Here is a 13,349-nt window from a genome sequence, read left to right as displayed (position 1 = left end):
CTGTAAAGCACCTAGGTCTCTGCTCCCACCTCTCTGATGAACAGTGTCTCAAAGCCTCCCCAGCCTTAATAAAATACTTTTACAGAGGGCAGTGGAACGGCATCCATGTACTGTACTTACACAGACCTACCTGCTAGCTTCATATTTTTTTTTTTTTTTTTTAGGGTGGGTAAAGTTGAGGCAGGCTTTAAGGCCCAATGTGAATTAGATGTATATGAACTCCTCCCCACAACAGAAACTGTTTGGGGAAAACCTTGTAATATTTATCCTCTTCTCAATTGTATTATGCTTTTTCCATGATTTTTCTTTTATTTCAATTATCTCTTCACAGATGAATACCTGTTCACACTAATTCCTACTCGCGTACTTTTGCCTACCAAAGCTACTACTCCATTAGCCCTTTGGATAACTAGAAAGAACTTCCCATAGCCACCAGCTCTAATATTGCATAGAACTATAATGGAAGCCAACAGAAGTGATCTTTGATTATCCTTACAAGTGGCTGCATATAATTAAATTGCAAAGCAATTACGGGTCTGCACGAGACCTTTATTTGGCCCCAAACTAATATTTATGAAGTTTTCAAAGTAAATGTAATTTGCACTGCTGAACAAATATATAACTCATATCTGACACATTTATATAAAATTAACAAAACCATAATTAAATTAACAGAATTAGAACTGTATTTTACAGTACAGAGAAAAGCTTTTCTGAATAGAAACCACTAATCCATTGATAAACTGCACAATAAAATTTTAACATCTCTAATGCCACTTAATGCCCATAATGATAGATTAATCAGTATACCATCAGTTGATATTCATGTGTTCCCTGACAGACAAATTAAGATACAGTTAATATCTATGGGCAAATACCTTTTATAAGATATGACTTTCTAAAAGGAATACACTTTTTTTTCCTTTTTAAAAAAAAAATACAAAAGTAAATTTACTCATCAATCTGCTTAAACTGGATTGAATTCAAGCATGTGAAGCAATTTTAAATTTCAGTCTCATAGTTAGGTATTACTTTGCAAGAGTGTCAGTACAACTCTTGCCTGCTAACACACAGCACATGCAAGAGCTAACAATTGTTAAGTCTGTGCAATTTAAATTCACATTCAGGAGGTGAAAATTAAACTTCATAGATATGTGCACTTGTACATCACTCTTACAGCACATATATTTTTTTAAAACAGCTAAAATATCTTCATTCATATCAGATACTGAAGGCTGACCTTAAACATAGCATTATGTCATTAAACTAAAAGTGCAACAAGACTGGCAATGAAACACAAGTATTTAAATAATTGAAAATGTACACATAAATATTTTATTTATGACACGAGGAGGGCTCTGCATACGAAGGGCCGTGACCACAGTATCTTTGAAAGTCGTGTCCCAATGGATCAGTTAGCTCACTGTTCCTTTAAAAAATGAACGGTCTCAGCTCGTGGAACCTGAAGCACAAGGGTACTATATACAGAGAGTAAAAGGGAATTCACAAGAATGATTACAGATCTTTTTGCAGTCCAGAAAGTTTTACTTATAACGACAGCCGTGATGATGAGCCTTTGATGTGCTCCCAGTTATTATAAAGAGCAAAGGCACTTGTGAGAGCCAAACCAGCAAGTCCACCACGAGCCACACCACGCAAACCGCCTGTAGATAGAAACAAGTCATTAGAGATCTTTAAAACATCAAATTTTTTTCAATACCCTAAAACATTAACCCTCAGATTTACATATGAATTCTGAAACTTGCCCCAATATACCATGGCATATTATACAGCAGTCCAGATCAATGCTACCTAACAGCATGTAAATAAATATTCTGAAGTGTGTCCAGCCCATTCAAAAGGACAATTCACAACAGTTCAATGATTTATCCACACAATTAACTCTAATGGGGAAATGCCACAAAATTACAGGGAAAAAAAAAACTGGTACACAAATTCAATATAGATGGTGACAATACCTTTCCCATTCATTTGTATGGCATATTGACATGTTTTATACAATGTCATGATTTTTATAGGTTTTTTTTTTTTTTTTAAAACAAAAATAAATCCTTGCTTTCCAAGGACTCTTATAAAACCCAAGGCTGTAAAAAATGTAACTTGTTAAAATTGTATTTTTAATTTTTTTAAATGTCAGAACACATTTGCTACAGTAATCTTAGGCTATGGGTTAATAAAGGTGACATTTTCTCTCCTTAGTAGGCATATGCGATATAAACTCAAAAGGTAACTTACTTACTTGATATAGCATTAAAGCCACCTAAAGTGAAAGTATGTATAAGATCTGCTTGTTTGGCAAAGTCACAAATGTGTGACCTTGTGTAGTTTTTAACCTTTTTGTTCCTCCAAACCACTGCTTTAAATAAGTTGCTAAGAAGAATGAGATCAGCTTCAGTTTAGATTGGTATAGCCTAGTTACATCCCTTTAAGGCACCTCCCTTTCTGTTATCAAAAGGCTCAGTGAGTCCCCTGTGCCATCAACTGATAAAGTAAGGATATAGCTGAGCTGGTGTATATTTTTCTATCTCACAATTCTCCAAAAGTCAAGGCTGTGCAGCACATTTTCCAAAGTGTTGGCTTTCTGATTAAAAGTTGAAAGCAGTTTACCTTGTTATTTAAAACATAAAATGTGTCTGGCCTCTCTGCTGTTCTAATAGAGTTGTAACTATTGTAACACCAAATAAAACAGACAAGACGACACTAGTTTTTAGTGACATGTGTAGATCCAGACTAGTGCCAGAAAACCACGTTTGCAGGTTAAGGCCCTTTCAGGAAGGACAGCACTACTGACACGCATTACAGCACCAGTACAGAAACTGCAATGGCTACAGCAGTGCTTTTCTCTTCCAGTGGTGTAACACAATCTCATGCACAAACAAGCACTGGATAGCTGACTACCACTGGAAACGGATAATGCTTAAAGGAACAGTAACAAAAATATTTAAATACCTTATAAATCACAAAACATCTCTAATATTAGGTCTAGCCTTTCCCCCCTTGCCTTTTTTAAATGCTTCATATAGAATTTTAGTGACGAACTGCTCCATAGCAGCACGGCAAAAAGGCGACAAAAAGGCGACGGGTGCTTGAATTCCTGTGTGCACTGACCCGGAAGTTGTCTTCTGCATCGTAGGACCTTCGGCACTTAAGCTTTTAATTAGCATATGCAGTTTAAATTTATGTTTCTATTTCTTCAGACAGTTTGGGGGGTAATATTGTGATCATAAATTTAAACTACATAAGCTGATAAAAAGCTTAAGTGCCGAAGGTCCTCCGACACGAAGACAACTTCCGGGTCAGTGCACACAGGAATTCAAGCACCCGTTGCCTTTTCGCTGTGCTGCTATGGAGCAGTTTGGCACTAAAATTCTACATGAAGCATTTAAAAAAGGCAAGGGGGGAAAGGATAGACCTAATGTTAGAGATGTTTTGTGACTTTAATTTTAAATATTTTTATGTTAGTGTTCCTTTTAAGGAGAAGGAAATGCATTTTGGCATTTTACTGCCAATAGATTAGCCACAATAGAGCAAGCTAGAACACTATTTATTCTGTAGAAAGCTTTACCATACCTGAGTAAACAGCCCTAGAAGCTCCCTCAGTTTAAAATAGCAGCTGCCATTTTAGCTTGGGCTCAGTGGCTTCTGTTCTGAAAGTCTAGCTACTGGTAGCTCACATCACACATTCTGATGGGATGAGGAGTAAATTCTTATGGGAGGGGGAGCAGAAGGGAGAGAGCTGCACAGACTCAGGACCCTAGGAATGAAGGCTTTTTCTGAGAGATTAAGCCTTAAAGTAGACATATAGGATAAATGGGAAAACCCTAATTTTGTAGGCAATTATGAATAATATACGGTGCTGGTTTCACTTTGGGCTAAAAATTAATCCTCTCTGTAACAATGGCCCCTTTATTGGAGCTCCCTATAGATCGTATCACTTCTCTGTCCGAGTTTGAAATGAAGAGTGGGCGTGTCCTAACGGTCCCTGCCAGAAGCACAGTAGGAGGGGGAGAGCCAATCACAGCTCTGCACTCACACAAGCACAGACAGGCTTCAGGTCCCTATCAGGTCAGCCTAGCTGCTGATTGGTTCCTATCCCACAGTGCAGGGTACGGAGGGCCGCCGGCTCCCCAGCTCATCCAGAGAATTCAGCCAGCAGGAAGTGGAACAGATGGGCGGGGCTAGTGGGGTTTTTGTGGAATTTCTCAATAAATCAGTCAGAAACACAACTTTTTAAGTACAATCCTTCTATATCTAGAGGAGTATAATTCACTGGTACATTCATAATTTTTATAGGATATGTCTCCTTTAAAGCTTTACCATGCCCGAGTAAACAGCCCCTAGAAGCTCCCTTTGTTTGCTTAAGATAGCAGCTGCCATTTTAGCCAGTTCAGTAGCTTCTGTTTTGAAGGTCTGGCTACTGGTAGCTCAGATCACACATTCTGATGGGAGGGGGAGTGAGTTCTTATGAAATCTTATTGGAGGGGGGAGAGGGAGAGAGCTGTGCAGACTCCGGGAAAGAAGGATATGTCAGAGAGGAAGTCTGATACCGAAAAGAACATTTTTACAAAAAAAGGCGACAAGAAATCCTGTGTATCTTTTGCTAGAGGACTCTGCAGCGTTTCTGTGAGTGCTTATGGCTGTATTTACATAGACCTTTCTGATAAAGCTTACTTAGTTTTTACCTTTCCTTCTTTAAAGGAATACTGCCATGGGAAAATGTGTTTTTTTCAAAACACATCAGTTAATAACTTAACTGAAAGCAGTTCTAACGTGTAGTGCTGGCTACTTCTGAAAGCTCATGCAAGGAGATGGCTGCCTACACACCAATATTAGAACTAAAAAAAAAAAAAAAAATATTAAATTTTTTGGTTGAGGAACAAAATTTTAAATGGTAGAGTGAATTATTTGCTATGTAAACAGTGTAATTTAGATATAAAAAGACAATCCCTTTAAGCTCATGGCTTGGTAAGGTATGCCACAGTAGTCTCTATTTCACCTTAGAAGTAGCGGTAGGTAAAATTGACACCAATCTATAAAGTCAGTATAGCATTGCAAGGCAAAAAATAGCAGAGGACACAATTAAAGGAAAAAAAATCACTTTTTGCCATGAGGTCATTTAATTGGGCTTATGTGTAAAAGGAGCATAATTCTATTTTAACTGCCATTTTTTTTTTACCTCTTAGACTCAAAGTGTAATGCAACCCCTGCCTCATCTTGTTCCATTGTGAAGTGATAGATTCTCATACCTAAAGTCCCTCTGCATTCTACAGAATCTATTCACTGTTGACAGTGGGAAGTATAGGGGACTACAGGCCTCAGAATCCATCAATTTACAATGGTACAAGAAAAAGTGGTAGTGTCTTCCTGGGGCAGACCTGCTGCCTGCCCCAATAAAGATTACAATCTGAGGTCTGTTACATTCACACTATGGACAGATCCCTGTTAACCAATCACTTTCTTCTAAAATAGGAATAACACAAATGCTATGGCTACATTTAGAAAGAAACACCTGTAGATTTGTAGAGCATCCCAGTCATTGTGCCAGCAGCAATAGTGTTGAGATCATCCTCTGCTCCTCGCGTCTTTTCTATAATAACCCCAAAGGCACTGTATAGTAATGCTGCGGGGGGACAGAAGAACAAAAAATTTTTTACAATACAAATAACTACATTTCAACAAAACATGTAAGCATAAGATCCATGAAATGCATTGGGAATTGTAACCAATATTTCCTTCAATATTTTATATACCCCCATCACTGCAGTTTGATGAAGCAATAAAACAAAATCACTTACATACTTACATACAGAGATGTGTGGAAAGCTCAACCAAAATGTGTGACTGAAGCCATGTAATATTTAGGGTTTGAATTTGATTTGGCCAGGCACTTGGATTCGACTGAACTCTGCTGAAAAATGCTTGAATTCAGCCGAATCCCAAACGGAGTCCTGGATTCAGTGCATCCCTACATATTTATTCTATATAGTCCTTCTGGATCAGGCAACATTTGTGGCAAAACCACAAATCTTAGAATGGGATTTGCCTGTTGCTTACAGGGAAAGCTGCTACTAAAAACAAAAATTAAGTTGTTTGCTTCCAATCTAGCACCTAATGGTCAAAGTAAGATCAAGGCGCACTCTCAAGGGAGCAAAACATAACCAGACACTAGAGTCACATGAAACCAGAACGGTGCCATGGGCATCTAGAATATAATGGCTATATCTTTATCTGCCAGCAGTGTAACACTATTACAGTCACTGGTAAGCACTGTACAGCTGACTACTGCTGGGAGGAAAACTTTTTTTTTTAGTTCACTTACCTAAAGAACCCAAGGTGTTAGCCCATAGCGCACCCTGCCTTGTAACCATATTTAAAATCCTATGGAAAGGGGGGAAAAATGCTGATTAGCAAGTTTAAAACCGGTACAAATATAGCAATAAAAAATGACCCATGAACACAATGATCTCTGCCCTCATATTTAGTTTTTTTTTTTTAAATACATGTGTGCTTCCAGACTAGCACTAACATTTAAAACCAATGTTCAGCGCACTCTCGAGGAAGCCTGGCACTGCCCAATGCAAGTGACATGTAACCAGAACAGTAACAGTGGCACTTGGCATAAGGGGCAGTGACTTTATCTACCAGCAGTGTAACACCATAACAGGCATGGATAAGTGCCAGACAGCTGACAACTGCTGGGAACTACTAAATAAGTATGTGTAAAATGACTTTGTTAACAGCAGCATTAATCCAATAAGATTTGTTTGGCAAATTAGAGAGGCTTCAGAGGGGTTTTTTTTTGCCTTCCTCTGGATCAACTGGCAGTTAGGCAGGTTACATATAGGCACTGTGGTTGAACTTGATGGACATTTGTCTTTTTTCAACCTAAATTACTTTGTTTCTATGTATGTTTAACCTCACTATGACAAAAAATCTAATTATCTATAAACTGAAGACATTAATACTAATCTAACTGAAAATTACTGCAAGTCATGCAGTTTGTAAAAATGTTGATCGTACTAATGAAGTTCAATAAATTCCTAAACTAGACTGTGGACTTATCTTTAAATGTGGAATGAATTGCCTCACTTACTGAACATTTTTGGGTTTGGACCAGGCCATGTTCTGGGTTTCTTTAAATCCAAGCCTCAAACCATTCACTGCTCCAAATGCTGCTCCTAAATAAAAAGCATTTAGATGGCATAAAATGTAGGTTTAATTAACTTTTATAATGAATCACTTTCAAAACCAAACTGATAAAATACATAATATAAACATCACTTAAAAACAAGTCATACCCCTTTGTATAATACAGTCTTAATCTGAAACAGAGTACATGTAAAACCTGCACAATAAACATTTAATCAGTGAAATATTTAAATAACTGCCATGCTTGTTGATTAAAGGTCAATATTAAGGCTGCAGCATTCCCTTAAACAATTGGAATTCCATCTCCTCCTCCAATCCACTTGGCCCCCTCCCATAGGAATTAACTGACTCTTTGTTAACCTGAGTTTAGAGGAACAGTGCATGCTCAGTTAGCCAACACATCCTCCAGTCCAGCAGCCAGAGAAGACGGCACTGCTGGTTTTCATAGAAACTATGCTCTAGCTGTGCACTCTGCTGGAGAAACATGTTTTTTTTCTCCTGACCTCTTGTCATCAGCTCAGTTTAACCATTACAGGGCACAATTCAAGCATAACTTTTTATCAAAGTAAGTTCTGCCTCTAAGCCTGTAATCTTGATTGCATGAACTTTACAGAGCACATGTGCCGTTTGCAAATGTAAATGTGTGAGAAGGAAAATGGCTGCCACATGAAAGATGCCATTTGTTTAGGAAAATGTGATATTGCTGGTGATATAAGCAATACTAATGGTGTGGTTTGGGTGGGGGAGATGTGCTCAACTCATATACATTGTAGAAAAATCAACGGTTTACATGTCCTTTAATTATGCTTCCATTATGCTTCTTGGGTATTCAATTTTGAGGAATACTGGTTGCCTATTTACCATGTGGTTTATTTTCTATTTTGGTTGCTGTACTTATATTGGTCATCTCATAATAAACAGTTTAATAGTGATGTTTGCAAGCTGCCTAATTGCATGGTTTATTTTTATTTTAAGTTTTTGGTGAGCCCTAAAGACATGCTTCCCTTTGGATTTAGCCACTGTGTGCCGGGAGAAACAAACAAAAAAACCATGTCACAACACATATGCAACAAATCTATACAATGGTGTCAGATTTACTAAAACAGAACTATCTTACAATAATTCACTAAAACATCACTATTTTGCTGCATTGAAAAAAAAAAAAAAAAAAAAGTGTGTGCTTCCAGACTAGCACCCAAGAGCCAAACCTAATTTTGGGCACACTCTCTAAGAAGCCTAATACTGCCCAAAGCCAGTGACAGGTCACTAGAACAATGACATTGACACTTAGCAAGAAAAGCAGTGTTTTTTTCTTCCAGAAGTGTAACGCTATCACAGTCATTGAAATACACTGGACAGCTGACTAATTCTGGCATCCATACTTGAATTCATAATTGTCACAAGTACAGGATTGACAGAAGTAACAATGCCATTTAATTAAGCATACTGTTTACAATGGCATAGATCAACCAACCTGACGAAGGGAGGTTGCACCCCCCAAAACTTTGATGGTGATCACAAATGTTACTCAAGAATGCAGGCTCACACAGGCAGAATTGTCTGATACAATTCTGCTTTGTTTGAGCACTGTAATGATTAAACTAAGCTCAGGAGAGGAGGTTAGGAGAAAAAAATAGCAGCAGACAGGTAGAGCTGAGCTTCTATAGGAACCAGCAATGCCATCTCTTCATTGGCTGCTAGACTGGAGGGTGTGTTTAGTAATCTGAGCTGAGAAAAACTGAGCATGCTCAGGGGCCAACAGCTTAAGGTAGATTCCTGAGGGAAAGGGCAGAGTAGGTTAGAGGAGGAGTAGGAAATCCAAGTGATTAAGGGGATGCTGCAGCCTTACTATTAACTTCTGGACAGCCAGAGTGGCGGGTATTGATAGAAGAGGCCGTTTGCTGGATACATTTTTTTTCTGTGGGGTTTACATGTCCTTTAAGTAATAGCTCAACAGAAGCATGCTATTAAGAGTATTCTACCAGTCTCCGCAGTGCAACATAATAACCTGTATTTTTCTAATGTTAAAAGTGCATGGGCCAGTAAACACAGTCATATATAATATTTTTCACACAAATCTGAATGCACAATTTTGTCTGTTCTTTGCTGTTGCTTTCTCAGTTTCCCAGGCTATAGAAATAACTTATCAGAATTCCCATCTTCATTGATAATGACAATATTGTGGGAATGCTATTTTCTTTTTTTGTAGGTGTGTTAAAACAGAATGTGCAAGGCATTGTAGGAACCGGAGTCTTGGAAATGAGGAGGGAATTAAAAGGAGACAAATTGTTTTCAATAGAAATTACATTTACCAACAATGTTCTTGGGTAGAGGACCACTAAGTTCTTAAAGCATTAGTAGGCTCAATGTTATACTTAATAAGTACACAAAACTGTGAGCGTTATGCTAGAGCAGTAACGCACCATATTTCAAGGGCAATAGGGTCACCTTACTCAGGTACACCACAGGAGTTGTGCACAATCAGAAACAGGTTTGGAACTTGTAATAACAGTTTGCATGAAATTAAGGTATGCTGATCCTGAGTTATGCACCCAACTGTGTCAGAACACTTTATGAACATTTTCTTAACATTTGTTTGATGATTTTCATTTTTAATGCTATAATTTGTATATGCACAGCTCACCTTCACTCCAACTGCTCCATAATCTGTACAATCATGCAAAAAATCAAGTAGCTTTTTGCTGCTGTATACTAATCCCTATGCAAGGTAGGGTTCTTCCAGTATTGGCAACTTTTGGTGGGTTGAGTTCCCCCTCTATAGTTTGTTAGTAAGTAATAAAGCCGTCATATTAACCCTTTAACAAACTCAAAATATTAAAATACAATAATAAATACAATAAATAATAAAATATTAAACTCAAAATATCAGCTATCTTTTTACAACCATATTTTAAAATGTATAACCTGATCAATTAGAATACCTTAAATCAAGGGCCCCAACCTTTTATACGCGTGGGCCACATTTAAATGGATAAAGTGTTGGGGAGCAACAAAAACATGAAAAAAGTTCCAGGGGTGCCAAACAAGAGCAGCAATTGGCTATTTGGTAGCCCCCATGTGAACTGGCAGAACACTTGGTTTTTATGCAACCAAAACTAGTCTCCAAGCCAGGAACTCAAAAATAGGCACATGTTTTGAGGCCACTGGGAACAACATCCAAATGGTTGGTGAGCAACATGTCGCTCACAAGGAACTGGTTGTGGATCACTGCCTTAAATGAAACTTAAAACTAACCTGACATACAGCAACCCCCGATTGTAAAAAACGCCAACTCAAATCTGCCCCGAGTTTTGTTTGCACCAGTGGGTAAAATAAATTCATCATTGTCCTACACAAAGCCAAAACAGAAAAACAAATATATTACAACATTAAAAAGGCAAGAGACAAATACAGTGATGTCAAACAATAAATAACTTTCAAAATAAAATATTTTACAACTTTGTGTTACAATATTGCACCTTGGGAGCTACAAGCTGCATAGATATGCTGAATATAGGTCAATATTCACCCTTTAACAGAGTGCTATGAAAAGATAACACACTTGACACACTACTGCTACTGACTAATAAGCTCTATTGTGAGTTGCGTACATCCCTGCCACCTGTGATGTACAAAAGTTTGAGCATAAGGCTTCATGGCATCTGCTCTTCATACATACTAAATTGACGTCTGAGGTGGACACATGAGGCTATCAGACCATGTACGTGATCTTTCTGATGTTCTGCCCAACCACACAGGGAAGATGACTGAATCCTCTCCTGACAGGCTTAAATGGTCCACAATATGACATGATAGTTGGACAATGGGCCAAATGATTGAATCATCTTGGTTTGGTCTTGCGCACTGGTTGCTAAATTGTGCAAAGATCTGCTCGGTGTATGTCCAGCTTAAATCTAGATCTGGCCACATTAAAAATCACTCCTCTTGTGACTGTACTGAGAAGACAGGAGGTGCAATTCTCTGTTCAACTGGCTGGACTGTACAAGAGTTGCAATCACAAAATATACAAAAAAAAAAAAAAACAGTTATGAACACGCTCATGGGTGTTTTTATTAACAATGGAGGCAAACATCAACAGTGATGTTTCCCATAGCCAACTAATGAGCAATTAGATTTGAGCGGTCATCTACAAGTTAAAAAACAAAAGCACTGTTAATAAATACACCGCTAAAATTATAAATTAACTAGTAAAACATCTGCACAATGCCTCAAGTTCAGATGATATTGATATCCCAGTACAGTCTGCTGGGAAACCTCTAGGCCTAATTTTTAGGAACAGAATAAAACAGGAAAGACTTGTTTCATGTAAAACAAAGAAGCCAGTGCCTGGAAGCAAATAAATAACTAGCTTAAGGTGGCCACACACGTGGGGATTTGCGATCATCGGTCACACGAAAGATCGGAAAATCCGCCACTAACCGTTCAGGGCTGAAATGGCAGATAAGGAGGTAGAAACAATAGGATTTCTACCTCCTTCTGCTGATTCAGCCCTGATGGCAGATTTTGCTCAGGCGCCTTCTATGGCGCCCAATCAAAATCTTTTAACCTGGCCGATCGGCGAGTCGACCGATATCAGCAGCCTCCTGCGATATCTGTCGACTTGCCATACACGCACCGAATATCGTACGAAACGAGGTTTCGTATGATATTATCGGTGCGTGTATGGCCAGCTTTACAGTTAAGATAGAATTGTTCTTATCACATATAATTTGCAAGTTAAAACTAAGCATTTTCAATAATTTCTTCATCCTATACATCTCTTAAGTCAATGGTCAATGTCTAAAAACAATGTGTAACACACAAAGTTAACTTGGTAGTAGATAACATAATAGTGTTCTCTGCATAAGCAACAATATCACAATAAACCATAGAAACAATTCATTCCAAAATTGTTGTATCCTACCTGAACTAAATACCGTGGATCCACATTTAAATATGGAGAAAGAGGGCTCATTCCTGTTACTGGGGATAAAGAAGAAACATACATGTTAAATATACACAATCACTTCACCCTAACTCACCATCAATTTTACAACTGTAATATACAACTAAAACAAAAGTAATTATGCTGTAACAACTAAAAGATGCAGATTATTTTGGAGAGCCTCTGATCTCCAGCCAGGGTTGGACTGGGGGTGCAGGTGACTGCAGGTGCCCCCACTGGCCATGTCCTGCACACCCCCTTACCCCCCCCCCCCCCGAGCCCTTGTAAGTTTAACGCATCAGGGGAGGAACGATCTGCCCGGGGAGCTCCGGCAAGGGTCGGGTCTGGGCCGCTGGGATTTTTCCCGGTGTCCCAGTCCGACCCTGTCTCCAGCTACTCTTGGAAAGAGATACTTACCAATGCTGGGGAGCAAAGCAAACTGACCCATTTATCTAAGGTGTTTTCTCCTAGTTAGTCTACTTTGGATTGGCCTTTTACCAAATAAAACATAATGCCTGTGGTGTAGGCCTGCTGCAGTGTTGGACTCGGATGCTCACCAGAAAACATCAAGCCACAGGCCCACTCTCTAAACTATTTTTCTTCCTCTTCTCATTTAACCTCTTTGTTTTACTAGTCTTTTTTCTTTACATGCTATAATCTATTCTTCAATCTCTTTCAACCCAATCTTAAAAAAATAGAAGGAATGGCCATATGGATAGAGGCAGGAGGGCCCACTGAAACCTGGGCCCCGGGAGTTTTCCTGGTATCCCTGCCCAGCCCGACACTGTGCTGCTGTCAGCAACTGGCATCTCTGGGTTACTACATCATGATCGATATTCATTTTATATTATACGTGACCGCAAGATCTTCATATCGCACTGCAAGAAAACCTACTAGCATGCCTAACCTGAGTACAGTCCTTTCGTATTTTCCCGCTCACAGAACCATCCAAAACCGAAAGAATTGTGAGAATTGTAGCTCAATAACATGCCGGTTTCGCCTATTCTGAGCATTGGCCCTTTCTAGCACTTCATCTCATATCCCTAGTGTTACTCACACGGCACGCCAGCAAGGTCTGAGTGAGAATATCCGGGGGATCCTCCGCCGAAAATACTACCTAATCCTCCTCTGCCGCCCGCTGACCCGGGGTGGTTTGTGTCCATTTTACCCGGATTTCACACGGTTCTAAGCAATAATACGAGACCTCAACCTCGTGCCTCCGCGTTCCCCTCTC

General features: G+C 38.9%; 1 protein-coding gene and 4 non-coding genes across 5 annotated transcripts; all 5 read right to left on the bottom strand.

The window, feature by feature from the left end:
• Positions 1-663: 663 nt before the first annotated feature.
• timm23 (translocase of inner mitochondrial membrane 23 homolog) lies at positions 664-13,337 on the bottom strand. Its single transcript, NM_001011053.1, is given in 7 exon segments — positions 664-1,664; positions 5,531-5,641; positions 6,341-6,399; positions 7,115-7,199; positions 10,426-10,519; positions 12,095-12,153; positions 13,173-13,337. Coding segments are annotated over 7 exon segments (630 nt in total). The 5' UTR covers positions 13,279-13,337; the 3' UTR covers positions 664-1,548.
• On the bottom strand, positions 2,736-2,926 carry LOC116412512. Its single transcript, XR_004223758.1, has one exon. It is a non-coding gene; the product is annotated as a small nucleolar RNA SNORA74 (small nucleolar RNA).
• LOC116412511 lies at positions 6,107-6,311 on the bottom strand. The gene has a single exon (XR_004223757.1). It is a non-coding gene; the product is annotated as a small nucleolar RNA SNORA74 (small nucleolar RNA).
• On the bottom strand, positions 6,521-6,721 carry LOC116412509. The gene has a single exon (XR_004223755.1). It is a non-coding gene; the product is annotated as a small nucleolar RNA SNORA74 (small nucleolar RNA).
• Positions 8,343-8,544, bottom strand: LOC116412510. The gene has a single exon (XR_004223756.1). It is a non-coding gene; the product is annotated as a small nucleolar RNA SNORA74 (small nucleolar RNA).
• Positions 13,338-13,349: the final 12 nt, after the last annotated feature.

The sequence above is a fragment of the Xenopus tropicalis genome, chromosome 7, assembly GCF_000004195.4.
Source record: "Xenopus tropicalis strain Nigerian chromosome 7, UCB_Xtro_10.0, whole genome shotgun sequence".
NCBI classification, from domain to species: domain Eukaryota; kingdom Metazoa; phylum Chordata; class Amphibia; order Anura; family Pipidae; genus Xenopus; species Xenopus tropicalis.
The sequence above is the reverse complement of the archived record's forward strand: the minus strand, read 5'-3'. Positions and strand labels throughout refer to the sequence as shown.